General features: G+C 63.2%; 2 protein-coding genes across 3 annotated transcripts in view; one reads left to right on the top strand and one right to left on the bottom strand.

Moving 5' to 3' along the window:
- The window catches only part of BOP1 (BOP1 ribosomal biogenesis factor), a 50,606-nt gene extending 27,311 nt beyond the window's left edge, over nt 1-23,295 (bottom strand). Inside the window, exons 1-3 of the mRNA XM_068161092.1 lie at nt 23,185-23,295; nt 21,906-22,076; nt 17,391-17,501 (exon numbers count right to left, since the gene is read on the bottom strand). Coding sequence (XP_068017193.1) covers nt 17,391-17,501; nt 21,906-22,076; nt 23,185-23,193 — 291 coding nt within the window. The 5' untranslated portion in view covers nt 23,194-23,295. The remainder of the gene's footprint in view (nt 1-17,390; nt 17,502-21,905; nt 22,077-23,184) is intronic.
- A 470-nt stretch (nt 23,296-23,765) lies between these two features.
- HSF1 (heat shock transcription factor 1) overlaps nt 23,766-27,425 on the top strand; it is a 38,775-nt gene continuing 35,115 nt past the window's right edge. For both annotated transcript variants that reach the window (XM_068161093.1, XM_068161094.1), the window contains exon 1: nt 23,766-24,119. In XM_068161093.1, coding sequence (XP_068017194.1) covers nt 23,994-24,119 — 126 coding nt within the window. In that variant the 5' untranslated portion in view covers nt 23,766-23,993. The remainder of the gene's footprint in view (nt 24,120-27,425) is intronic.

The following is a 27,425-nucleotide window of genomic DNA, read 5'->3' on the forward strand; positions in this document are numbered from 1 at the left end:
GACTCTGAGGAGGGAAGAGTGAGGGACCTGGGGCTGCTGAGCCTGGACAGGACAAGACGTGGCACTTGGTGCCATGGTCTAGTCATGGGGTCTGCGGTTTCAGGTTGGACTCGATGATCCTCGAGGTCCTTTCCAACCTAAGTGATACTGTGATACTGTGATACTGTGAAGACTCAGAGAGAATCTTCTCAGCATCTGCAGGCTGGGGGACAAGAGGCTGGGGCCAGCCCCTTGCCAGTGGTGGCCAGGGCCAGGCCAAGGGGCAGCAGGCACAAAGTGGAAGCCAGGAGGTTCCCTCAGGAGCAACCTCTTGGCTTGGAGGCTTCTGAGCCCTGGAGCAGGCTGCCCAGAGAGGTTGTGGAGTCTCCTTGTGTGGAGAGCTTGCAAAGGCAGCTGGGCCTGGGGATCCTGGGCACCTGCTGGGGGTGCCCCTGCTGGAGCAGGGGGCTGCCCTGGGTGAGCCCCAGAGCTCCCTGCACACCACATTGGGATTCAGGGGCACCACACAACCAGTCTGGCTCAGCCTGAGGTGGCTTCACATTGCTCCAAGACCACCCCAAGCGGTTGGTTTCTGTTCCCAAGCTGGTCCCCAGCGTGCCAGGCTAAGGGAGGTGACAACCTGTCACTGGGAGCAGGGCAGGAGTGGGGATAAACCACCTGAGGTCGAGGACTGGATTCCTCTGGAGATCCCACAGCCTGTAGCACACATGGCTTTGGGTTCAGAAGGAAAAGATGTGTCTCACCACCCCAAGGATTGTTCCAGGGCAGGAGAAGTGGTTCCTGGGGGATCCTAACCTTTCCCCAAGCCACTGTCCCTCCTTGTCCCAGCTTCTCCTCCCTCTGCATCCCATGGAGAAGAGGGAAGCATGAGGAGGATCTGCCCTTAGTGCCATTCTCAAATAAAGAAGGGGAAGAAAAGAGCCAAGAGCCCAAGGCAGCCCCACAGACCCAGCAGGGCCCAGCACAACCCAGGCATCCCAGCTCCAGGGATCTGACCCTGGCTCTTCTACCTGGCTGTGGGGCTCAGGGGCTCCAAGAGGGGTGGAACTGGGACAGACCCCCCCAGGCTGCTGAGGGCCAAGGAGGAGCCTGGGTCGGATCCGATCGGAGCGGCAGGATCCACACGGAAAGAAACCCAATCCCAGATTTCCTGCCCTTAATCCTGCAGGAACCTGCAGATGGCTGGGGGAGGGGACCCTGCACAGCCAGTCCTCTGCTCCTGACACTACCAGCCCTCTGCTCCTGATGCTGCCACTCCCCTGCCCCTGCTCCTGGCATTCCTGTGTGCCCAGCACTGCCATTCCCCTGCCCCTGCTCCTGGCATTCCTGTGTGCCCAGCACTGCCACTCCCCTGTCCCTGCTCCTGGCATTCCTGTGTCCCCAGCACTGCCATTCCCCTGCCCCTGCTCCTGGCATTCCTGCGTGCCCAGCACTGCCATTCCCCTGCCCCTGCTCCTGGCATTCCTGTGTGCCCAGCACTGCCACTCCCCTGTCCCTGCTCCTGGCATTCCTGTGTCCCCAGCACTGCCATTCCCCTGCCCCTGCTCCTGGCATTCCTGTGTCCCCAGCACTGCCATTCCCCTGCCCCTGCTCCTGGCATTCCTGCGTGCCCAGCACTGCCATTCCCCTGCCCCTGCTCCTGGCATTCCTGTGTGCCCAGCACTGCCACTCCCCTGTCCCTGCTCCTGGCATTCCTGTGTCCCCAGCACTGCCATTCCCCTGCCCCTGCTCCTGGCATTCCTGTGTCCCCAGCACTGCCACTCCCCTGCCCCTGCTCCTGGCATTCCTGTGTCCCCAGCACTGCCATTCCCCTGCCCCTGCTCCTGGCATTCCTGTGTCCCCAACACTGCCATTCCCCTGCTCCTGGCATTCCTGTCTCCCCAGCACTGCCATTCCCCTCTCCTGGACACTGCCATTCCCCTGCCCCTGCTCCTGGCATTCCTGTCTCCCCAGCACTGCCATTCCCCTCTCCTGGACACTGCCATTCCCCTGCCCCTGCTCCTGGCATTCCTGTGTCCCCAGCACTGCCATTCCCCTGCCCCTGCTCCTGGCATTCCTGCGTGCCCAGCACTGCCATTCCCCTGCCCCTGCTCCTGGCATTCCTGTGTGCCCAGCACTGCCACTCCCCTGTCCCTGCTCCTGGCATTCCTGTGTCCCCAGCACTGCCATTCCCCTGCCCCTGCTCCTGGCATTCCTGTGTCCCCAGCACTGCCACTCCCCTGCCCCTGCTCCTGGCATTCCTGTGTCCCCAGCACTGCCATTCCCCTGCCCCTGCTCCTGGCATTCCTGTGTCCCCAACACTGCCATTCCCCTGCTCCTGGCATTCCTGTCTCCCCAGCACTGCCATTCCCCTCTCCTGGACACTGCCATTCCCCTGCCCCTGCTCCTGGCATTCCTGTGTCCCCAGCACTGCCATTCCCAAACCACTGACAAGCTATTCACATGGCCCCATCCCTGGAGGGGCTCCCAGGCCGTGGTGCTGAGGCCATGGTTTGGTGGTGCCCTGGCAGTGCTGGCTCTGTGGTTGGACTCTATGATCCCAACTCTTCCAGTCCAACCCATTCCACGATTCCCCTGCCTCACTTCACCCACATTCTGTCTGCTGGGCACTGGGACAAGCTGCCCATGCCCAAGAGAGGACAATCTGCTCTCCCTCCACAGCCAGGCTGCTGGTGGCCTTGGCCAGCTGGGCACTCTCTGGCTCCTCTCCAGCTGCCGTCCCCAACCCCCCGTGGCCTTTCCCACCGGGCCCTTTCCCACCCCTCTGCCCCCAGTCTGGAGCCTTCCTGGCCACGGTGGGACCCCACATCCACCAGCCCAGCTCCCCTCAGCAGGGTCCCACACCTCCAGCAGCCCAGCCCGGGGCCATCCCCCCTGCTCCTGCGGCTGGGGTGGTGAAGGAGCCGCCGGTCCCCTCAGATGATCCATCATGAGGTGCTCCTCCGCCGTCCCCCTGCTCAGCACCTGCTCTGCTGCCAGGAACCAGATGTGACCTCGCTCTCCACCTTCTCCTCTCCTGATTTACTCGCTGTCAGCTCGGGGGCTTGGACCTCTGCCAGCCTCCCCCCTTCCCCTCGCTGAATCGCTGCCAGCTGGGACTTCCCAGCCCCTCTCCCCCTTCCCCACAAAAGCAGGAGCAGGACCTCCCCCTTCTCCTCCCCATCTCACTGCCACACCAGCATCCCTCCTGCTCTTTGCTTTGCCTGCTGCTGCTCCCTGGCACCGGGGGTGGCTTCGTGCCGTGGTTCCCTCCACCACTGCCACCAGCAGCTCCTTCCCACCTCCATCCATCCATCCATCCATCCATCCATCCATCCATCCATCCATCCATCCATCCATCCATCCACCTCCCACTGTCCATCCCTCTCTAGATCCATGTGCCATCCCTCCTTGGATCCATCCACCACCGCCCCCAGATCTCTGCCCTCCCTCCTTGGATCCATCCACCACTCATTCACCCTCCACCCTCCACCCCTCATCCTCCCCTGGATCTCCCTAGATCCATCCACCCCTCCATCCACCATCCCTCTTTCAATCCCCACCATCCCTGCCTTGATCCATCCATCCCTCTATCCATCCACCATGCATCCATCAGCCCTCCCCAGCTCTCCACCAGCCCTCCCTAGATCTATCCATCCATCCATCCACCCACCTACCATCACTCCCTTTCACCAACCCTCCCTAGATATCCCCCATCCCCACCTTGATCCATTCACTGCCCACCATCCCTCCCTTGATCCATCCCCCATGCCCCAGCTCTCCACCAGCCCTCCCCAGCTCCGTGCCCCCCCGCCCGCCCCGGTCTCCACCAGCCCTCCCCAGCTCTCCCCCACCCCAGCCCCCTCGCTGGGGTCCCGGAGCAGCTCCGGCTGCGGGGGGCTGGGCTGGAAGCGCAGCCCCGCCGCTGGCCGCCTGCCCGCGCCTCCCCCGTGTCCGTCTGCAGCCGGGGGCCGCCAGCTCCGCCTCTGGAATCCTTCACTCGCTCCTCGTTGCCGCCTTCCCGCGGGATTCGGGGTCAGAGCGGCTCTCCGGCTCCGCTCTCCGGTTACAATGCCGGCCCTGTTCCCTCCAAATCCCCCTCGGCGCGTTAATCCTGCTCCTGGCCACCCCACCGCCTTCCTCTGCCTGCTCCTGCTCCCCGTCCTCCTCCTCCACCGCTCTTCATCCCAAACAAATCCAGCGGATGGGGAAGGGGCTGCGGGGCTGGCCCCGAGCCATGGAGGAGCAGGGGGATGAGGTGGGCTGGGGCACGAAGAGGTCTCAGCTCCACCACCCCCACTCACCCAAAGGGGACATCGCAGCACGGAGAGCTGAGGGCAGAGCTCCTGCAGCTGCAGCAGCTGAGACCCAGGCGACCCAGCAGCCCACCTGCCTCAGTTTCCTTAAAGCCAGGGAAGCATGGAATGGGTTGGGGTAGAAGAGACCTCTGAGATCCTCTACTCCACCCAGTGACCCAGCACTGCCAGGGCACCACCAAACCGTGTCCCTCAGCACCACAGCTCCAGGGCTTGGAAAACCCCCAGGGATGGGGACTCCACCACTGCCCTGGGCAGCCTGGGCCAGGCCTGCACAAGCCCCAAGGGGTTGCAGAGGGCTTAGAGACATGCAGCACTTTTGGATGGGACCATGGATGGAGCTGGGTCTTTGCCCCTTCTCCCAAAGCAGGGCAGTGGTAGCTAGTGGCACAGCTCCACCAGGACCCTCCTTCCCTGCAGGGCAATGGTTCTGCTCCTAGCAAGGAGCACAGAGATGTGTGCCAGCTCCTGTCTTAAATCTGTGCCCTCACCTTGTAGTCTCATCCCATGTCCTCACCTTGTGTCTTCACCCTGTGTCCTCAACCTGTGTCCTCACCTTGTGTCCTCACCTTGTGTCCTCACCTTGTGTCTTCACCCTGTGTCCTCACCTCATGTCCTCACCTCATGTCCTCACCCTGTGTCCTCACCCAATTGTCCTCCAGGGGCTCCTGGGCCCAGCAGCAGCTTGGCCCAGCCTGTGATGGGACTGTGACCAGCAACTGCTGCAGCACCCTGAGGTTCCAGCCCACACCTAAGGGTGCTGGTGGCAACAAAGGAGCAGAAGCACCCTGAGCACAACCCTGGATGGCCCAAGGGTGAAGCTGGAGGCGCAGGAGGCTGGGGGAGGGGGGCAGCTAGGGCTGGGATTCTCCGCACCGAGCAGAGGAAGCACAGCGGTGCTGGGATGGGGAGGTTGTGGCTGGCTTCTGCTGGAGAGGGGCTGGAGGGGGGCTGGAGGGGGGAGGTGACCTCCTGCAGCCCTCCATGATTTATGGGGAGATGTTTTCTTTAGCAGAACCAGCTGCTGGTGGCCTTCCTGCCGCGGGGGCACCCGGCGCTGCACCTGGAGAGAGGCTCCTGGGTCACACCAACCCCCCCAGAACTGCCCCTGCTGGGGGACAGCAGCTGGGAAAGGACCTGAGGCTGGTGGCAGTGGATGGAGAGGGGCAACCATGTGCCCAGCTGGCCAAGGAGGCTACCAGCAGCCTGGATGTGGAAGGAAAGCAGATTGTCCTCTCCTGGGCATTGCCAGCCTGTCCCAGACCCTGGCAGACAGAGATCTGGGGAACTCAGGCAGAGGAATCATGGAGTGGGTTGGGATGGAAGAGACCTTCGGGGTCATGGATTCCAACCAGTGACCCAGCACTGCCAGGGCACCACCACTCCATGGCCCTCAGCACCACAGCTTGGAAACCCCTGCAAGGATGGGGACTCCAACACTGCCCTGGGCAGCCTGGGCCAGGCCTGCACAAACCTCAAGGGACAGAAATTCTTCCTCATGGCCAACCTCAACCTCCCCTGAGACAACCTGAGGCTGCTTCCTCTTGGCCCAATGCTTGGCACAAGAGATCTCAGCCCCCCCTGGCTCCAGCCTCCTCTCAGGGACTTGCAGAGAGCCACAAGGTCTCCCCTCAGCCTCCTTTGCTGCAGGTCCACACCCCCAGCTCCCTCAGCTGCTCCTCACAAGTTCTCCAGACCCTTCCCCAGCTCCCTTGCCCTTTCCTGAACACTTCCAGCCCCTCAAGGTCATTCTCGGAGTCAGGGGCCCAAAGCAGAGCCCAGCACTCAAGGGGTGGCCTCCCCAGTGCTGTCCCTCCTGCCAAGCTTCCCTTGGAGAAGGGAACCAGCCAGACCCAGGTGGGCTCTGTTCCCCAGCTGGTTTCCATCATGCCCAGCAAACCCCTCCCAGATCCATCTGGGATCAGAGCTCAGGATGAAAGCAAAACCCTGCAGGAGCAGAACAAGGGCTGGTGGGTCTGGCAGAGCCTTTCCCCAGCCCCTTGGACACGCACCTGCATGGTCCCCCCCCCTTCCCAGTTTCCCCCAGTCCTGCTCCCCAGTCCAAGGCAGGATTAACTGGAGCAGCAGGAGCAGCAGAGATCCAAATCCTGCAGCTCCCAGGGCCCTGCCAAGAAGAAAGAGCAGGAGCTTCCATGTCAACATTCCCCCAGCTCAGGAGAAGGTGGACAGCTGGCTGAGAAGGGATTTCCTGACAGCAGCAGGGGGATCAGGGCTGGGATCACCAGTGGGACACACCTAATGGATCACCACCAGCATGGTGACCACCAGCTTGAGAGCTGCGGGGCTCTGTGCCCCTCAGGAGCTCCAACAAGGGCAAGGGCATGACCGTGGGTTGGGGCAAGGTCCTGGTGTCAGTCCAGGCTGGAAGGTGGAGGAGGTCTTGGGGGGCTGGTGGGTGAGGAGCTGCAGATGAGGTGGAAGCAGGTGGAGGAATGGTGGGTCCTGCCCCCTCTGCCTCCACACTGCTGAGACGCCACCTGCAGTGCTGGGGCCAGCTCTGAAGCCCTCAGCACAGGAGAGACATGGATGTGGTGGAGTGGGGCCAGGGGAGGCCACAGCAGTGATGGGAGGGCTGGAAGCCCTCTGCTGTGAGGCCAGGCTGAGAGCTGGGAGAGCTCCAGCACACTTTCTGGTGGCCCTGCAGGACTTCAAGGGGGCTCCTGGAAAGCTGTGGAGTGACTTTCACCAGAAGGTGATATGGTGGGCCCAGGGGTGCTGGGTTTGAACTGGAAGAGGGAGACAGAGCCTGGAGCTGAGGAAGAAAAGTCTGCCCTGGGAGGGTGTGGAGAGCCTGGCCCAGGCTGCCCAGGGAGGTGGGAGATGGCCCAGCCCTGGAACCATCCCAGGTCAGCTTGGTTGGGGCTGTGAGCAACCTGCTGTGGTTGGAGATGTCCCTGCTGAGTGCAGGGGTTGGACTGTGGACCCTTGAAGGTCCCTTCCCACCCAAACCAGTCAGTCATTCCAGGAACTCTCTCTTTGAGAGCCAAGCCCAAGCTCTGGAGAACCTTGAGGAGCTGCAACCCTCAGACAGCACCTTGGGAAGGGTGGGAGGAGCTGGGGCATTTTGGAAGCCCCTTGGAGGGGCAGAATGGAAAGAGGTTGGATCACTGTAAAGCTCCTTGGAAGAAGGATGGAAGGAGGCTGGACCCTTGGAAAGGGCAGGATGGAAGGAGGTGGGATCCTGGGGAAGCCTTTGAAGGGGCAGGATGGAACGAAGAAGGAAGGAAAGAGGTCAGATCCTTGGGAAGCCCCTTGGAGGAGCAGGATGAAAGGAAGTGGGGCACTTGGGAAGCCCCTTGGAAAGGCAGGATGGAGTGAGGCAGGATGGAAGGAGGTCAGATCCTTGGGAAGCCCCTTGGAGGGTCAAGATGGAAAGAGCTTGGATCCTCAGGAAGCCCCTGATGGGGTCAGGATGGAAGGTGGTGGGATGGAAGGAGATTGGATCCTCAGGAAGCCCCCCAGAGAGACAGGATGGAAGGCTCTGTGACCCCCAGGAAGCCCCTTGGTGGGTCAGGCTGCTGCTAGGGACCGCTGGACCCGATGCCCTGGGCAGCCCAGGTGCTGCTGCCCCCATCCTCAGCCTGGCACAGGTGTGCTGGGAAGAGCCTCCGCAGCCGCCGGGGACACCGACGCCGGCCGAGGACCCAGACGGGACACGGCGGTGCTGGTGGTGGTGCTGCGGGGGCAGGAGAAGGGGAAGGGGGCTGAGGGTGGGTTTGCTCCCCCCCCAGGAGCCATCAGAAGCCGGAGGAGCTTTGACCGTGAGTGATTTTCAAGCCGCCGCCGCCGGCGGTGTCCGTCGGGAAGAGGCACAGAGAAGGGAACGCGTCGGAGCTCGGGAAACCTGAGCCGGCCGCTGGCTGCCAGCTGACATCTGGGGTGGGATGAGGAGGAGACGAGGAGATGAGGAGGGGACGCGCTCGGGGGCTGAAGGAGGGGGGGCCGAGGCGAGGCCAAGCGCGGCGGCAGCTGCGGCTCCGGTAGCAGCCGTCAGGAAGCTCTTGGCCGCGGCAGCAAAAGCGGCGGCGTGGCTGGGCGCCGACAGCCAGCGCCGAGCGCGGCCCCGCACGCCCCGCGGCCCCGCACGCCCCGCGGCCCCGCACGCCCCGAGGCTCCGCACGCCCCGAGGCTCCGCACGCCCCGCGGCCCCGCACGCCCCGCACGCCCCACGGCCCCGCACGCCCCGCACGCCCCGAGGCTCCGCACGCCCCACGGCCCCGCACGCCCCGCGGCCCCGCACGCCCCACGGCCCCGCACGCCCCGCCGCACCGCACGCCCCGCGGCCCCGCACGCCCCACGGCCCCGCACGCCCCGCCGCACCGCACGCCCCGCGGCCCCGCACGCCCCACGGCCCCGCACGCCCCACGGCCCCGCACGCCCCGCGGCCCCGCACGCCCCGAGGCTCCGCACGCCCCACGGCCCCGCACGCCCCGCGGCCCCGCACGCCCCACGGCCCCGCACGCCCCACGGCCCCGCACGCCCCGCACGCCCCACGGCCCCGCACGCCCCACGGCCCCGCACGCCCCGCACGCCCCACGGCCCCGCACGCCCCGCACGCCCCGAGGCTCCGCACGCCCCACGGCCCCGCACGCCCCACGGCCCCGCACGCCCCGCGGCTCCGCACGCCCCGCGGCCCCGCAGCTCCGCACGCCCCGCGGCCCCGCTGCGTGCCATCCACCGGGCTGCCCGGCGTGGAACAGCCCCCGAGAGTTGCAAAGCCCCAAAAGGTGACCCTGAGGTGCCTCCTGCCTCGGGAGAACACCAAAGCTGGATCCTGAGGTGCCTCCTGACTGGGGAGAACACCAAAGCTGGATCCTGAGGTGCCTCCTGACTGGGGAGAACACCAAAGCTGGATCCTGAGGTGCCTCCTGACTGGGGAGAACACCAAAGCTGGATCCTGAGGTGCCTCCCGACTGGGGAGAACACCAAAGCTGGATCCTGAGGTGCCTCCCGACTGGGGAGAACACCAAAGCTGGATCCTGAGGTGCCTCCCGCCCCTGGAGAATACCAAAGCTGGATCCTGAGGTGCCTCCTGCCTCTGGAGAACACCAAAGCTGGATCCTGAGGTGCCTCCCGACTGGGGAGAACACCAAAGCTGGATCCTGAGGTGCCTCCTGCCTCTGGAGAACACCAAAGCTGGATCCTGAGGTGCCTCCCGACTGGGGAGAACACCAAAGCTGGATCCTGAGGTGCCTCCCGACTGGGGAGAACACCAAAGCTGGATCCTGAGGTGCCTCCCGCCCCTGGAGAATACCAAAGCTGGATCCTGAGGTGCCTCCCGACTGGGGAGAACACTAAAGCTGGATCCTGAGGTGCCTCCCGACTGGGGAGAACACCAAAGCTGGATCCTGAGGTGCCTCCCGACTGGGGAGAACACTAAAGCTGGATCCTGAGGTGCCTCCCGACTGGGGAGAACACCAAAGCTGGATCCTGAGGTGCCTCCCGCCCCTGGAGAACACCAAAGCTGGATCCTGAGGTGCCTCCTGCCCCTGGAGAACACCAAAGCTGGATCCTGAGGTGCCTCCCGCCCCTGGAGAACACCAAAGCTGGATCCTGAGGTGCCTCCTGACTGGGGAGAACACCAAAGCTGGATCCTGAGGTGCCTCCCGCCCCTGGAGAACACCAAAGCAGGATCCTGAGGTCCCCACGCCACAGCCTACCTCTGGGCAAGACCAGGGTGTTTGTGCCAGTTTGCAGACACCCACCTCTTCCCACCAGCCCTGACTGCCTGGAAGCTTCTCCAGCCCTGCCAGCTGCAGAGATCTCCATGCTGGCCACAGATCTGAGCTGTGGGCTCCACCCAGCTGATGTCTGCTCAGAGGAATCCTCCCAGGCCACTTGGCAGATCCCTGGGGAGCCCGGGGCTGGCATCGGAGCCTCTGTCTGCAGAGAGCTCCTGGATATAAACACAGCAGGGAATCATGGGATGGGTTTGGGTGGAAGAGACCTTTGAGCTCCTGGAGTCCAACCAGTGACCCAGCACTGCCAGGGCAGCACCAAGCCATGGCCCTCAGCACCACAGCTCCAGGGCCTGGAAACCCCTGCAGGGATGGGGACTCAACACTGCCCTGGGCAGCCTGGGCCAGGCCTGCACAAGCCTCAAGGTCTCCCCTCAGCCTCCTTTGCTCCAGGCTCCACATCCCTCAGCTCCTCCTCATGAGTGTTTCAAACCCTTCTTGCCCTCTAGAACTCTAAATCTCATCTAGAACCTCCTTGAGGTTCCCTGGAGCATGAACTTGGCCCTCAAAGAGAGAGTTCAAGGAATGTCTGACTGGTTTGGGTGGGAAGAGACCTCCAAAGCTTGTCCAGTCCAACCCTGCACTCAGCAGGGACATCTCCAACCACAGCAGGCTGCTCACAGCCCCAACCAAGCTGACCTGGGATGGTTCCAGGGCTGGGCCATCTCCCACCTCTCTGGGCAGCCTGGGCCAGGCTCTCCACACCCTCCTAGGGCAGGATTTCTGCCTCAGCTCCAGGCTCCATCTCCCTCTTCCAGTTCAAACCCAGCACCCCTGGGCCTGGCCCCACAGGACCTGCTGGAAAGTCCCACCCCAGTGTGCAGGTCCTGGGAGTCCTGTGCCCATGAACTGGTGACACTGGGATGAGAACTGGATGCTGTCACCAGGGGTGGGTCCCTGTCACCAAGCACCAGCTCTGTCCACTGGACTGGGCAGCAAACATCTGCTGGGCAGGCCCCAGCTGGAGAAGCTTCCCCGGGCTGGAGCTGGAGCCCAGGACTCACAACCCCCCCCCCACACCCACACCAGTCCTCAGACTGGTGGCCAAGCAGCTTCCTCTGCACGTTCTCCAGTACCAGCAGCAGAGCCTGATGAGGTGGGACATTGGAACTGCAGCCAGCTCAGCTCTGGAGTGTCCCCAGGTCCCTCTGCTCCAGCAGCAGGGAGGCCAAGGGCAGGAACCTGAGCTTGGGGCAGGGACACTAGTAAGGGGGTAGTGCCCCGGTATGGGGGCAGGGACCCCAGCACTGCAGCAGGGACCCAGTATGGGGACAGTGACTCCAGCAGCAGGGCAGGGACCCCAGGATGAGGACAAGAATGAACATTAGGAGGAAGGTATCCCCTGGGAGGGTGGTGAGACCCTGGCCCAGCTTGCCCAGAGAGGTGGTGGAGGTCCCATCCCTGAAGACATTCAAGGACAACCTGCTCTAGTTGGAGATGTCCCTGCTGACTGCAAGGGGTTGGACATAGTGACCTCCAAGGGGGCCTTCCAAGCCAACCTATGCCATGGCTCTGTGGGCACAAGGATGGGCACGAGGGTGGCCACATGGATGAGCTTAAGGTCTTCTCCAACATAAAGGACTCTAGGATGTCATGGGCACAAGGATGGGCATTAGGAGGAATCCTGCCCTGGGAGGGTGTGGAGAGCCTGGCCCAGGCTGCCCAGAGAGGTGGGAGATGGCCCAGCCCTGGAACCATCCCAGGTCAGCCTGGTTGGGGCTGTGAGCCACCTGCTGTGGTTGGAGATGTCCCTGCTGGGTGCAGGGGTTGGACTGGGTGACCCTTGAAGGTCCCTTCCCACCCAAATCAGTCCCTGATTCCACCATGCTATGGGCACAAGGCTGGGCAGCAGGGTCCCTGCAGCAGGCTGGGGTGCAGTGTGGGGCAGGGCTGGAGCAGCCCCAGCAGCAGCAGCAGCCCCAGCAGCAGCAGCAGCCCCAGCAGCAGCAGCAGGTCCCGGGCGGTGGCAGGGGCCGGGGAAGCGCAGCCGGCACGAGGAGCAGATGGAAATCCAATAAAAGCTCCAAAAAAACCCAGAAGCAGGAAAATTTCCACTCCCCAGGCTTTGGTTCCTTGGCTGCTCCTCGGGTCAGGTCCTGCTGCTGCTGATGTCATTCCTTCCAGAAGGAAAAAGCTCTTCCTGCTCAGCCAGGTCCTCCAGGAGTGCTTGGAGCGGCCAAAAACCCAGAGCTGCTCCAGAAAGGGCTTTGGGGACCCTGGGGGTGGCACCTGGGGGGCTGGAGGGGGTGAGGGGGGGGAAGTTCTGCTCCTTCTGCTCCCCACTGCCTCAGATGGGCCTCTAGGTATTCCTCAGCCTGACGTGGGGAGAGCCCCAGTGCAAGGAGAACCTCAACCACAGGAGTGAACCCCAAAGCCAGGAACAAATCCCAAACCTACCAGAGAACCTCCAAGTCAGGAAAGAACCCCAACACTAGGTGAGAGCCCCAACCCAGGGAGAGAGCCCCAAAGCCAGCAGAGAGCCCAAACCCTAGGGGTGAACCTCAAAGCCAGCAGAGAGCCCCCAGCCCAAGGCCAGGAGCCAGCATGGGGCCAGGGCTGGCTGAGTGCTGGTGCTCCAGCAGCTCCATCCCAGGTTCCTGCAGCTCCAGCAGATGGAACCTGCCCCTGCTGGCTGCAGATTGAGCCCTGGGCCAGTGCCCTGGCAGCTGCTGCTGCTTCTCCCCCTGGTTGAGCCCCAGGGATGGGCACTGAGCCCCCAGCTGCAGGTGCAGGGATGGGCCCTAAGCCTCCCACCTCATTCCTGGGGAGTGGGGGCACGGAGCAAAGCTTGGGAACCTCTGAGTCTTTGGGAGACCTTCTGGTGGCCTTCAAGGGGGCTGCAGGAGAGCTGGGGAGGGACCTCCATCAGGAGGTGTTGTGGTGGGGCCAGGGGTGCTGAGTTTGAACTGCAAGAGGGAGATGGAGCCTGGAGCTGAGGAAGAAAAGTCTGCACTGGGAAGGTGTGGGGAGCCTGGCCCAGGCTGCCCAGAGAGGTGGGAGATGGCCCAGCCCTGGAACCATCCCAGGTCAGCTTGGTTGGGGCTGTGAGCAGCCTGCTGTGGCTGGAGATGTCCCTGCTGAGTGCAGGGGGTTGGACTGGGTGACCTTTGAAGGTCCCTTCCCACCAGAGCCAGTCCATGATCAATGAAGGTGCAGCAGCTGGGATCAGCCTTCACCAGGGGACCCCAAGCGGACGATCACTTTTGGCAGTGGCACTTAAATAAGCTCAGCTGGGTCTGGCTGGAGAGATCATCATCCCCCACCAGCACCACATCACCCCCACCAGCACCACAACCCCCTCCCTCCCCACCTGCAGCCAGGTGTGAAGCAGCTCCTGGACACTTCACCCTTTGACCTTTACCATGTCCACGCAACCGCCCTGCTCTGACCGGCCAGCAGCCCGGCTGCCCCGAGCACGGCCCAGGAGCTTCCCCAGGAGGCGGCTCTGGGCCTAGGCTTTGATCCCCACAGCCCTGGGAGGCTGTGCTGGGGCTGCAGGAGCTGGGGAGCTCCAGCTGCTCTTCTCATCGAGGCGGCGGCGGCCGGGAGCCGTGGCGGCGGCGAGCCGCGGCGGCCGCGCGCGGAAGCCCAGCCGGCTGCGTGGGGCGCGAGGCCCTCTCCTGCCATTTCCCTTCCCAACCTGAGGCCTTTTCATCTTGTCAAGGATCTCCCCCCTCGGTGCCTTCAACATCCTGTTGTTGTGTCCTCTCAGCCTCCACTCGGGCCTCCGCAGGACACAAATCTTCTCCTTTCACATCTCCTCAGCTGCAGATCTCCCCCCCAGGGCCACCAATTATCCCCCTCATCCATCTCTGGAGCTCCTTTGTCTGTTCAAGATGGAATAATGGAAATGGGGCATGGAGCTGCAGCTGGAAGACCTCAGCCCCTCTAACCACGCTTCTGAAGCTTCCCTCTCCCCTCCCACTGCCGGCTCCTTCCAGAGGCTGAGCGCAGGAGCAGCCCCTGCCCGGAGCCATCCGAGGAATCAGCCGCTCACAGATCTTGGGAGCCCAGGAGCCATGCAAGGGGAAGGGCAGAGAAGGGCAAGGGAGCTGGGGAAAGGTCTGGAGAACTTGTGAGGAGCACCTGAGGGAGCTGGGGGTGTGGAGCCTGCAGCAAAGGAGGCTGAGGGGAGACCTTGTGGCTCTCTGCAAGCCCCTGAGAGGAGGCTGCAGCCAGGGGGGTTGAGAGCTCTTGTGCCAAGAGGAAGCAGCCTCAGGTTGCCCCGGGGGAGGTTGAGGTTGGCCATGAGGAACAATTTCTGCCCCTTGAGGCTTGTGCAGAGCTGGCCCAGGCTGCCCAGGGCAGTGGTGGAGTCCCCATCCCTGGAGGGGTTTCCAAGCTGTGGTGCTGAGGGTCATGGTTCGGTGGTGCCCTGGCAGTGCTGGGGCAATGGTTGGACTCCAGGAGCTTGGAGGCCACTCTCAACCTTAACAATTCTATGGCTCCATGATAGCAGTGAGCAACCTGCTGTGGCTGGAGATGTCCCTGCTGAGTGCAGGGGGTTGGACTGGAGGAGCTTCGGAGGTGCCTCCAACCCAAACTAGTCTGAGATTCCATGACTGAAAAGCTGTGGAGATGTGGTGCTGAGGGCCCTGGTGGGGCGGTGGTGACCTGGCCGTGCTGGGTTAAGGGTTGGTCTCTATGATCTCAAAGGTCTCTTCCAGCCCAACTGCAGTTTGGTGGTGGAGTCCCCATCACCAAACCCCCACCCCCTGGGAGGGATTTCAAAGCCCTGGGGCGGCGGTGCTGAGGGCCATGGTGCCAGGTGGTGCTGAGGGCCACGGGGCAGCGGTGCTGAGGGCCACGGGGCAGCGGTGCTGAGGGCCATGGTGCCAGGCGGTGCTGAGGGCCACGGGGCAGCGGTGCTGAGGGCCATGGTGCCAGGCGGTGCTGAGGGCCACGGGGCGAGGCGGTGCTGAGGGCCCTGGTATGAGGTGATGCTGAGCGCCATGGGGCGAGGCGGTGCTGAGCGCCCTGATACGAGGTGATGCTGAGCGCCCTGGGGCGAGGCGGTGCTGAGCGCCCTGATACGAGGCGGTGCTGAGCGCCCTGGGGCGAGGCGGTGCTGAGCGCCATGGTGCAAGGTGATGCTGAGCGCCATGGTGCGAGGCGGTGCTGAGGGCCATGGTGAGGTGGTGCTGAGCTCCATGGTGCGAGGCGGTGCTGAGCGCCATGGTGCGAGGCGGTGCTGAGCGCCATGGTGCGAGGTGGTGCTGAGCGCCATGGTGCGAGGTGGTGCTGAGCGCCCTGGGGCGAGGCGGTGACCTGGCCACGCTAGGTCAAGGGTTGGCCTGCACGCTCTCCATCCCTTCCACAGCCCATGGCCCCCGCAGGCCCAGCAGCTCCCGGCCCAGCAGCCGGAGCAGGAGGGAGGAGGAGGGCCGGGAGCCGGCGGTGGCCGGTGGCCAGCAGCCTCCATCCATTATCCCAACATCTGGAATTGTCATCGCCGGAGGAGGAAACGCCACCAAACAAAGCCCCAACTGCTTCCTCCCGCCCAGGCCCCACCATTCATCTCCTGCGGCCCGGCCGGGGGCAACCGGGAGGCTTCTGGGGGGGCTGGAGCCGGGGTGAGCTCCCCACCCTCACCACCACGCTCACCGTGCCCGTGGTGACTCCCTCTTGAAGGTCCCTGCCGCACCCCCCTCGACCCCACGCCAGGAAACCACCTGGAGTTGTTGTGTCTGGGGTGGGAGTGGGGCTGGGCACGGGGCCAGGCGTGGGCACGGGGCCAGCAGGACGCAGGAGTGGAGCTGGGACAGGGCATGGCTCTGGGGTGTGGGTGGGGGCATGGCAGGGGAGGGGACAGGTGGAGATGAGCAGGCAGAGACACAGGGGGCAGAGGTGGCATGGGATGAGCTAGGACACCAGGAGTGCCAGAGGTGGCACAGGACAGAACCAGGACAGCAGGAGTGCCAGGGGTGGTACAGGATGGAACCAGGACACCAGGAGTGCCAGGGGTGGCACTGAATAGAACCAGGACACCAGGAGTGCCAGGGGTGGCACAGGATGGAACCAGGACACCAGGAGTGCCAGGGGTGGCACAGGACGGAACCAGGACACCAGGAGTGCCAGGGGTGGCACAAGATGGACTGGGACACCAGATGGTCCTGGGACAGTGGCACAGGGAGGTCCTGGGACACCAGGAGTGGCACTGCATGGCCCTGGGACACTGGCCATGCCGAACAGCACCAAGTCTACTCCTAATCCATGTCCCTCAACACAAGGTCTTCAAGATCACTGAGTCCAACAACCACACCAACACCACCGAGTCCACTCCTGGACTGGAAGAGGAGCAGACACATCCCTCACAGCACCAGCAGCTGGGATCCTACACCTTCCGGACCATCCATGACAGCAAAGCACTCTGCTGAAGCTGGCTGAGCAGCCAGGTCCTGCTCAGAACCATTCTACCTCGAGTCACAACGTTCCCACCTTACCCACAGCGGTTCCAGGCTGGCCAGGAGCTCCAGGCTGGCCAGGAGCCCCTTGCTGAGCTCTGGGAGCACCTCAGAGCTCCTTCAGCAAGGCCCAGGTCTCCACCTGCCTGCTCAGGCGGCGCTTGCTGTGCGCTGGCTCCTGCTCAGCTCCCACAGAGGAGACAGCCTGAAAATTCCACCCACCCAAGGCCCAGGAGGCTCCCCCAAGCACTCCGAGTCCTGCCCGAGGCCACCAAGTTCCCCTTAGCTGAACTGAGGTCAGAGGACCAAATCCAAACACCCCCACAGCCCTTGGCAGCGCCCCCGGCCCGAGCCCGGGGCTCTGCCGGCCGCCGCCAGCCGCGCTGATCCCTTTCCCAGACCGGTCAAAGCTCTGCCTGCAGCCACCCAGGCCTGCAGCCACCTTGCTGCCCAGATCCTGCTGCTCCTCCGCACCTTCTCACCACACCAAACCCAGACAGGCTCTCCCAGAACACCAAACACAGCCCCACGAGCCACAAGTGAAGCTCCATCACCTTGCAGCCAGCCAAAGAAACCTTCTCCTGACCCTGGCTGAGCACAGGCAGAGCCTGTGGGACCTCGAGGATGGGTGGAAGGAGGTTCTTCCCACGGAGGAAGCCTTGTCCCACCCAAGGTGGACTTGGTAGTTCCTTTTAGATGCTTCAAGCAACGCCCTCAAGCAGCACAACCTCACCAGGTCCCCCCAGCAGCTCTCAGCTGCTGCCTCTGACCTTCTCTACCAGCAGCCCACACAAAGCCCTTTCCAGGACAGCGTTGCTTGGCCACATATCCTCCCTTCAATGGCACCAAGAAGCCAACATGGAGAAGCAAAATCGACCACCTCCATCTACACATCCCTGTATGAAGGATAGGAAGGCTGCAGTGGGTCCTACCTCTTCATCTGAGCTGTCTTCTTCATACTCGTTCTGAGCAAGCAGAACATCCTGATCCTTCAGCACTGAGTCGTCCTCCAAGGCTTTGCTCTTCCTGGGAGTCCCTTTGGCCTGGAAGAGAAGAAAATAGAGGTCAGGAAAATCCCATCAAGTGAACTTTGGGTCCTCATGGCCAGCCCCAACCTCCCCTGGGGCTGCTTCCTCTTGGCCCAATGCTTGGCACAAAAGATCTCAGCCCCAGCTGGCTGCAGCCTCCTCTCAGGGGCTTGCAGAGAGCCACAAGGTCTCCCCTCAGCCTCCTTTGCTGCAGGCTCCACACCCCCAGCTCCCTCAGCTGCTCCTCACAAGTTCTCCAGACCCTTCCCCAGCTCCATTGCCCTCCTCTGGACACCTCCAGCCCCTCAAGGTCCTTCTGGGAGTCAGGGGCCCAAAGCTGAGCCCAGCACTCCAGAGGTGGCCTCCCCAGTGCCCCCAGCCCAGGGGCACCATCCCTGCCCTGCTCCTGCTGCCCAGCCTGAGGCCAGGCTGCTGGTGGCCTTCTTGCCCCCCCGGGAACTCTCTGGCTCCTCTCCAGCTGCTGTCACCTGGGGGGCCAGGGCCTTTCCCACCAGGGGCTCTCCAGCCCCTCTGCCCCCAGCCTGGAGCCTCCCTGGCCATGGTGGGACTTGGACCTGGCACTTGGCCTTGGCCACGCTCATCCCTTTGGCCTCACCCAGCCAGCCTGGACTGGGCCCTCTGGAGAGCTCTCCTGCCCCATGACAACCTTGTGGACTCCTCAAGGGAGGTTTAAATGCCTCCTCAGACACAACCTGGGAGCTCAAACCTCTCTGGAGAGGCTCAAACCCCTCTGGAGAAGCTCAGATCCCTCCGCAGACCCCTCAAACACCTCTGGAGAACCTCAGATTCACCTGGAGCACCCTCAAATGCTTCTAGAGAGCCCCAACCCCCCCCCGGAGAACCTTCCTGCCCATAGCAACCTGGGGGGCACCAGGAGGAAGGGGTCAAGTGCCCCCTTAGGCAGAAGCTGGGGGCTCAGCCGGGCGCTGGCCTGCTGCGTGGGCTCCCTCCCTGGCAAGATCCTCTCCTGGAGGAGAAGGGGGCAGGAGGAGAAGGGAAGGATAACGAGAAGAAGAAGAGGGGGTGGAGGGAGGACAACCTGGCTCAGTCAGGGGGGGGCTTATGGGAGGATTTGGGGAATGAAATGGGAAAAGCAGCTCCAGCAAGGCCCCCTCCTGGGAGCAGTAAAGTCCACACGGTGTGTGATCACCTTCTGCAGCCGGTGGGGAAGGAGGTGGGAGAGGGGAAGGAGGTGGGACGGGGGGGGATGGAAAATCCCAAGCCACCAGGGGGATGAGGTTACTCCAAAAACAAAGGGATATTAAAAATTGGGGAAGAAAAGGGGGGAAAAAAAGCTTGCAGATAAGTTTTTTTCCAGGCTTTTGGCTCTCTGATGTCGCTGGAGTTGAGTTTCGACCTTCCCCTCATTCCTTCCCCCCCCTGCTCCTCTCCTCTCCTTCCTCCCCCTCCTCCTCCTCCTCCTCCTTCTCCTCTCTCCTGCTGCCACGATGAGGATCCTGCCTCGTAAATCCCCAGGCTGCTGGAGCTACCAGCTGCTGCTGTCCTCAGGAAGTGGTATGGAGGTGTTCCAGCAGCTCCAGCTGACGCGCAGCGAGCCATGAGCTCACCCAAGGTCGCAGCCAGGAGATCCAACTTGGCTGGCACGGCTCAAGGCCAGAACCCAAGGTGGCCACAGGCAGCTCTGGGAGGAAAATGGAGACCCAGGAGCTGCCCAGCTCCTGGAATTTGCAGTGGCAGCTGGCACAAGCCAGGATCTCACCCAGGGGCTCCACCTGGGCAGGCAGGTCGGCACACCAGACCCCAGCGTGGCCATCAGCAGCTTCAAACCCTTCAGGAACCCTTTGGGCCCTGAGCAGCCTGCTCTGTGGCATGGGTTGGAGGAGACCTTCAAAGGTCACCAAGTCCAACCCCCTGCACCCAGCAGGGGCATCTCCAGCCACAGCAGGCTGCTCACAGCCCCAACCAAGCTGACCTGGGATGGTTCCAGGGCTGGGCCATCTCCCACCTCTCTGGGCAGCCTGGGCCAGGCTCTCCACACCCTCCCAGGGCAGGATTTCTGCCTCAGCTCCAGGCTCCATCTCCCTCTCTCAGTTCAAACCCAGCACCCCTGGCCCCACCACAACACCTCCTGATGCAGGTCCCTCCCCAGCTCTCCTGCAGCCCCCTTGAAGTCCTGCAAGGCCACCAGAAGGTCTCCCTGGAGCCATCTCTTCCCCAGACTGAGCACCCCCAACTCTCTCAGCCCGGTTGCAGCCCTCCCATCATCGCTGTGGCCTCCTCTGGCCCCACTCCACCAGGTCCACAGGACTCCAGAGCTGGACTTCAGGTGGGATCTCTGAAGCACAGAGCAGAGAGACAGAATCCCCCATCCCTCAATCCTGGTGCCACCTGGCAGGGAGCTCCTGAAGGAGGTGATGACTCCATGATTCAAGCTCTCTCTCCAGGTGCAACCTGGAGTGGTGGGACTGTGAGCTCCAGGAGTGTGGTGGGACCTGATGACCTTAAAAGTCTCCTTCAACTTCCCCAGCTCTAGGATTCTCTGATCCCTGCAGGAAGGGAAGAGTTAAGTCCCTTCCTTGATGCCTCCTTGATGCCCCCAGGACATTCCCTACTGGGGCACCACCAGAACAGCTCTGAAGGATTTTCCTGGATTAGAGAAGGAGAAAATCCAACCTTTTCAACCCCTAAGTTGGAGAGTTGGCCACCAAGATGTTCCCTGGGGCCTCCACGGAGCAAAGGCGGCCAGCTCTGGAGCTGCCAAGGCAGCAGGAGCAGCTTGTGGACCTCTGGAAGTCATTAGGAGGAAATCCAAGCCAGCAAGGACAACCTAATGTTTAGAGAGCCCCACGGAGCTCCAGGAGCTGCTGACAGGCAGCTGGTGGGAGCTGGTGACCTTGCTGGCTCCTGCAGCCCCTCAAGGAGCTGGGACAGCACAACTCAGCTCAGCACCTTCCTGCTCCAGCAGGATTCACACCTTCTGGGGAGCCAGTGCAGAGTCACAGCTCACTGCTGCTGACTTCTGGAGGAGAGAGGGGTGGGAGGAGAGAGGGGTGGGCAGAGACCTCCATGGGGGAGTGAGGCACCAAAGGGTTGGAGCCATGGAATCATGGATGGGTTGGGCTGAAAGAGACCTTTGAGCTCCTGGAGTCCAACCAGTGACCCAGCACTGCCAGGGCACCCCCACTCCATGGCCCTCAGCACCACAGTTCCAGGGCTTTGAGACCCCTGCAGGGATGAGGACTCCAACACTGCCCTGGGCAGCCTGGGCCAGGCCTGCACAAGCCTCAAGGGGCAGAAATTCTTTCTCATGCCCAACCTCAACCTCCCCTGGGACAACTTGAGGCTGCTTCCTCTTGGCCCAATGCTTGGCACAAGAGCTCTCAGCCCCAGCTGGCTGCAGCCTCCTCTCAGGGGCTTGCAGAGAGCCACAAGGTCTCCCCTCAGCCTCCTTTGCTGCAGGCTCAGCACTCCTCACAAGTTCTCCAGAGCCTTCTTCTTCTTCTCCACACCCTTTCCCAGATTACTTGCCCTTCTCTGGACACCTCCAGCCCCTCAAGGTCCTTCCAGGAGTCAGAGGCCCAGAGCTGACCCCACCCCACTGGATAGAATAGAACAGAATTAACCAGGTTGGAAAAGACCTTTGAGATCATCCAGTCCAACCTATCACCCAGCACCATCTGATCAACTAAACCATGGCACCAAGCACCCCAGCCAGGCTCTTCCTAAACACCTCCAGGGATGGTAACTCCACCACCTCCCTGGGCAGCACATCCCAATGGCCAGTCTCTCCTTCTATGAAGAACTTCTTCCTACCATCCAGCCTAACCCTCCCCTGGTGCAGCTTGAGACTGTGTCCTCTAAATCTCCAAGGATCTCCTCCTTGGTCCTCCATTCCAGCTTCCTAAAAGCAGCTTCTTGGAGAGTGCTGCAGATGAGGTGTAGGATGGTGACAGACACAGGGACTGGGGACACAGGCACTGGGGATGGGAACAGAGGGGACTGGGGGACACAGGCACTGGGGATGGGAACAGAGGGGACTGGGGACACAGGCACTGCAGATGGGAACAGAGGGGACTGGGGACACAGGCACTGGGGATGGGAACAGAGGGGACTGGGGGACACAGGCACTGGGGATGGGAACAGAGGGGACTGGGGATACAGGCACTGCAGATGGGAACAGAGGGGACTGGGGACACAGGCACTGGGGATGGGAACAGAGGGGACTGGGGACACAGGCACTGGGGATGGGAACAGAGGGGACTGGGGGACACAGGCACTGGGGATGGGAACAGAGGGGACTGGGGGACACAGGCACTGGGTCACTGGGGACACAGACATGGAGCCTGGGACACAGGGGTCCCAGTCCTTCACCCCACAAAGCAGTGTTTCCCAGTACTCCCCCAGTTCAGGCACTGGGCAGAGTGGTGCCAGCCTTACCTGGGTCTGGGGTGACTCGGTGCCACTGGAGCCTTCCTCCTCCTCCTCCTCTGAGCTGTCACTGCCTGAGTCCTCCAGCCCTGAGTAGACACTCTCCTCACTCTCCTCCTCTTCACTGTCCCATGGCTCCTCCTCACTCTTCCCAGGGGGATGCTCCCCAGTGGGACTCAACTGGAAGTGAACCAGGAATGGGGGTGTCAGGATGGTGCTGGCAGCTCACAGAGGGACTGCACAGCCCAACAGAGCCCAGGCTGAATGCCCCAGCACTGGCAGGGGCCTACTAGGACAGAGATGGAACAGACTGAGCCCCACCACAGCTGCTTCGGGCCACAACAGGACCAGGCTGGAGCCTACCAGGGTGCTACAGGGCCCCAGTGGGACCTGACTGGGCACCATCAGAAGTACCCTGGACCACAACAGGTCCATACTGGGAACAGACTGGGTCCTTTATGGCCTAGGCTGAAGCCTACAGAACTGCCAAGGCCCTACTGGAACAGAGATGGGCCCCACCGGGACCAGGCTGGACCCCCACCTGAACGGGTCTGTACCCCTGAGGGGGCAGAGCGGGCCCCGTATGGCTCAGGAACCCCACAGCACTACCAGGGCCATACTGGGACCAGACTGGACCTCCACCTGAACGGGCTTGTATCCCAGAGAGAACAGAGTGGGCCCCGTATGGCTCAGGCCGAACCCCACAGCACTACCAGGGCCCCACCGAGACCAGGCTGCACCCCCACCTGAACGGGTCTGTACCCCTGAGGGGGCAGAGTGGGCCCCGTATGGCTCAGGAACCCCACAGCACTACCAGGGCCCTGCTGGGACCAGACTGGACCTCCACCTGAACGGGTCTGTACCCCAGAGGGGGCAGAGTGGGCCCCGTATGGCTCAGGCCGAACCCCACAGCACTACCAGGGCCCCACCGGGACCAGGCCGGGCCCCATCAGACCCTGGTGTGACGCCAAGGGGACCGGGCCGGGCTGCACGGGGCCCGGCCCAGGCTCTACCAGGACCACTCCCGGCGCCACCGGGACCGAAGCGGGAGCAGGCCGGGCGCTGCTGAGGCTCTCCCGGCAGCACTCCGGGCCCGGCGCTAGCGGAGCGGGATGAGCGGGGGCACTGCCGGCACCCACCCAGGCTCCGCGGGGCCGGCTCCGGGCCGCAGGAGGCCCAGCCCAGGAGCGGCGCGGGCCGGCCCCAGGCCTCTGCAGGCCCGGCCCGAGCCCCCGAGCCCCCCTCTCCCCTTCACGCGCCGTCTCCATGGCAACGCCGCGCGCCCCACCTGCTCCATGGCTCCCTCCGCGTGCGCCGCCACCGCCGCCACCCACGTGATCCCGGGGCGAGGTCAGAGGTCACAGCAAGGCCCCGCCCCCTCCGGAAGCGGCCTTTCCGCCCGCCCCTCCCGCTCCCTAGCCGCACCCAGACAGCGCTACCGGGCAAAGGGGACTGAGAGGGGGGAGCAGTGTCGGTGCCGGTGGTTTGCGAGGGGTAACCTGGGGAGGGGATCCAGGGGCAAGGGCAAGGAGCTGCGCATGCCGGAAGGTCGCACGCGCGGCCCGCAGCCGCCCCAGCGAGGGCGGATTGGACACTGCGCACGCGCGCGACACCGCCCGCACGGCCACGCCTCCCAGCCGGCCGGCCCATGCGCGTTAGCAGCGGCCTGGCTGCCGGAGGCGCATGCGCACTACCATCGGTGGCGCTACCAGAGGCAAGACGCATGCGGACAGGGAAGGCCCGCACGTAGGCGTGGCCACGTACCCTTCGCCCCCAATAGGAAGAAGGAGGCGGGTCCCCGGCCGCCAGAGGGGGCGGGTTCTGCGCATGCGCGCTGCGCCGCCGCGCCTGGGGGGCTTGTCTCGGAGGCGGCCCAAGATGGCGGCGGCCATGCTGGGCCCCGGGGGTTGCAGTGCGCAAGCAGCGGCCCGGCCCCGCCGCGCCGGTCACCGCCGATACTAAGCTCTTCCTTACCCGCTCGCCATAACCCCCCAAGTGGTGGCGGTTTCTAGAGGAGGGGAGAGCGGGCACCGGCTTGCCGCGGCCCTGCCCCCGGAGGGGGGAGGCCTGAGGGCTGAAGCGGCGGCCGCTGCCGTCATGGAGGGGCCTGGAGCGGCGGCGGTGGGCGCTAGTCCCGGGGGTAGTAACGTGCCCGCTTTCCTCGCCAAGCTGTGGACCCTGGTGGAGGATCCAGACACCGACTCGCTTATCTGCTGGAGCCCGGTGAGTCCCGCTGAGGGGGACGAGGCTGCCGAGGCCTCGGGGCCTGGATGCTCGCTGCCGGTTAGCCGGGCCCTGGGGCCCCGGCCCGGGCTCTTTCCCGATGTGTCACAACGGCACGGCAGGTCTCTGTCACTCTCCAGGCCTCACCGGTCGCTGCCGCCCGCTCCTAATTAAAGGTGTTGCCTCTTTTCCCAGTGTTTATCCCGCCCCTGCGCCTCATTAGCCCAGCGCCGCAGTTCCCCCGAGGGCAGTGAGCCATCCCGGGCTCTTGAGGGATAAAAACCGGCGTCCAGAGGCTCCTCTGACAGTTTCCATGGCAGGAGGAGCAAAGCTGCGTTGTTGGAACCCTTGAGCTCTGTCCCTGCTGTGGTTGTGCAGAGCTGGACTCTGTCGTTCAGCTCTCCCTTTCCCATCGATTCCAGGCGATCTGAGGGGTTAGTGGTTGTTGAGGGAACCATGAAACCCAGAGCCAAATGCCCCAACCTGCTTGTTGAAGGTGGGAAAATCTCCTGTGCTCCCCTAGAATCAAAGCCAAGATGATTTTGTGCTGCTTTGTTCTTCACCTGGCAGAGAGTTGGGTGGAAGTCACTCCTTGGGAGGCCTTGATTGTTGTTTTCACCTCAGTAAAGCCTGGGCAGAGCCTTGGACATGGTGTCCCACAGCATCCTGCTGGAGGAACTCTGCCTTGGGTAGCTGGGGAGATGCTCTGGGTGAAAATCTGGCCCAAAGAGAGATGGGGAATGGAGTGAAGTCCCAGGTGGTGGCTGGGCACAGCTCTGGGCTCAGCACTGGGGACAGCTCTCCTTGAGGTCCTGTCCAGGATCTGGGTGAGGGTGTGCAGGCACCTTCAGGAAATGTGGAAGTGACAGTAGGTTGAGGAGCAGTGTAGAGCTGCTGCAGGAATTGGAGGCTCTCCAGAGGGGTTGGAGACTCTCCTGAGGGACCTGCCCAGGCTGGCTGGGTGAGGCCAGTGGGATGAGCTTGACCAGGGCCAAGGGCCAGGTCCTGCCCTCGGGTCCCACCAAGGCCAGGAAGGCTCCAGGCTGGGGCCAGAGGGGCTGGAGAGCCCCTGGTGGGAAAGGCCCTGGGGGATTAGTGGCAGCAGCTGGAGAGGAGCCAGAGAGTGCCCAGCTGGCCAAGAAGGCCACCAGCAGCCTGGCCTGGAGCAGCCCCAGGCTGGGCAGCAGCAGCAGGGCAGGGATGGTGCCTCTGAAGTGGGGAGGCCATCCCTGGAGTGGGGAGGCCACCCCTGGAGTGCTGGGCTCAGCTTTGGGCCCCTGACTCCAAGAAGAACACTGAGGGGCTGGAGGTGTCCAGAGGAGGGCAGGGGAAGGGTCTGGAGAAGGAGAGGGGTTTGGAGAACTTGTGAGGAGCAGCTGAGGGAGCTGGGGGTGTGGAGCCTGGAGCAAAGGAGGCTGAGGGGAGACCTTGTGGCTCTCTGCAAGCCCCTGAGAGGAGGCTGCAGCCAGCTGGGGCCGAGATGTGTTGAGCCAAGAGGAAGCAGCCTCATGCTGGGTTCCTTGCTCCTAACCTCAACCCCTGAGGGTATCTCAGTAGCACCCCAAGGTACCCAGGCTTGATTAGCAGAAGTATTTGGATCTTCCTTGGCTCCTGGAGCAGCAAAAGGCCTTGGCTGCTGGGTGGTGGCCTGCAGGGTGAGAGCTAGGTGCTGTCATCTCCCTGGCCAGAGAGGTAAGCAGGGGGGGAAGCTGCAGCTGAGCAGCCTCCACCAGAGCTTCAGGGAAATATTCCCAGCTCCTGCTTTCATCTTGGGCTTCATCAGCCTTCTCCTTTCATCATCTTCAACTCCCCTGAGCTCCACAGCCCCTCTGAGCTCCTGGAGTCCAACCACTGACCCAGCACTGCCAGGGCAGCACCAAGCCATGGCCCTCAGCACCACAGCTCCAGGGCTTGGAAACCCCCCCAGGGATGGGGACTCAACACTGCCCTGGGCAGCCTGGGCCAGGCCTGCACAAGCCTCAAGGGGCAGAAATTCTTCCTCATGGCCAACCTCAACCTCCCCTGGGGCAACCTGAGGCTGCTTCCTCTTGGCACAATGCTTGGCACAAGAGCTCTCAGCCCCAGCTGGCTGCAGCCTCCTCTCAGGGGCTTGCAGAGAGCCACAAGGTCTCCCCTCAGCCTCCTTTGCTGCAGGCTGCACACCCCCAGCTCCCTCAGCTGCTCCTCACAAGTTCTCCAGACCCTTCCCCAGCTCCATTGTTGTCCTCTGAACACCTCCAGCCCCTCAAGGTCCTTCTTGGAGTCAGGGGCCTAAAGCTGAGCCCAGCACTCAAGGTGAGCACACTGAGGTGCAAGGCCACCACAATTGACCAGCAAGAGCTCCATCCCATGCTGCTCCTCAGCAGGGGATGATGAGTGCGGTGCTGTCTCCATGCAGTCATGTTCCAGGCTCTGTTGATGCTGCTGGGCAGTGGGAGGGGAGCAGAATCCACAGCAGCTCAGGCTCTCTGCACAGCCAGAGGTCACTGCTGAGGTCCTCCCCACCACTTGGGAAATCCCTCCCTGCTCAAGTCTCCTGCTGGGTGCAGCAAGAGGCTGCAGGGGCCTGGGGGTTTCACTCTTGGTGTGCAGGAGGCAGCATTCCCCTTCCTCCTCTGCCTAGGGAGCCCTCAAGGCAAAGTGCTCAGGCTGCTGAGGTGTTGTGTGGACAGCCTGCAACAGAAGGCAGTTCCTGTGATTCCTTGGTCCCTTCTTCCAAGGGTCAAGCATGGTGCCAAGAGGAATTTGGCTCAGGTTGCCCCAGGGCAGGTTGAGGTTGGCCATGAGGAGGAATTTCTGCCCCTTGAGGCTTGTGCAGGCCTGGCCCAGGCTGCCCAGGGCAGTGCTGGAGTCCCCACCCCTGGAGGGGTTTCCAAGCCCTGGAGCTGTGGTGCTGGGGGCCATGGTTTGGTGGTGCCCTGGCAGTGCTGGGTCACTGGGTGGTCACTCCAGGAGCTCAAAGATCTCCTCCAGCCTTCATGGGTCTCTGGTTCTATCCGGTGCCTCAGTAACCAACAGCTGAGCTTTGTTCTCCCGGGCAGGGAGGTGGCATTTAGCTGCTGTGCTTCCAAATGGAGCCCTGGGCAGTCACCCTGGAGCTGGGGGCTGGCATGGAGCTCCTGCTGGGAGCTTGCCCTGCTCAGAGGGCTCCAGCTTCGCCCCCAGCCCCCACGGCCGCCGAGGCCCCGCGGGAGGTGGAGGCCGCCGGCTCCACCCCTGGCACGTCCCCTTGGGAGGCCAAGAGGGAGGAGGTTTCTCTGTGGCACCTTGGGGGGTGGCTGATGGTCTCCTGTGGTGTTGCTCTTT

The sequence above is a fragment of the Melanerpes formicivorus genome, unplaced genomic scaffold (genome assembly GCF_026170545.1).
Source record: "Melanerpes formicivorus ecotype bairdi unplaced genomic scaffold, bMelFor1.0.p_v2 SCAF_56, whole genome shotgun sequence".
Classification (NCBI taxonomy): Eukaryota; Metazoa; Chordata; class Aves; order Piciformes; family Picidae; genus Melanerpes; species Melanerpes formicivorus.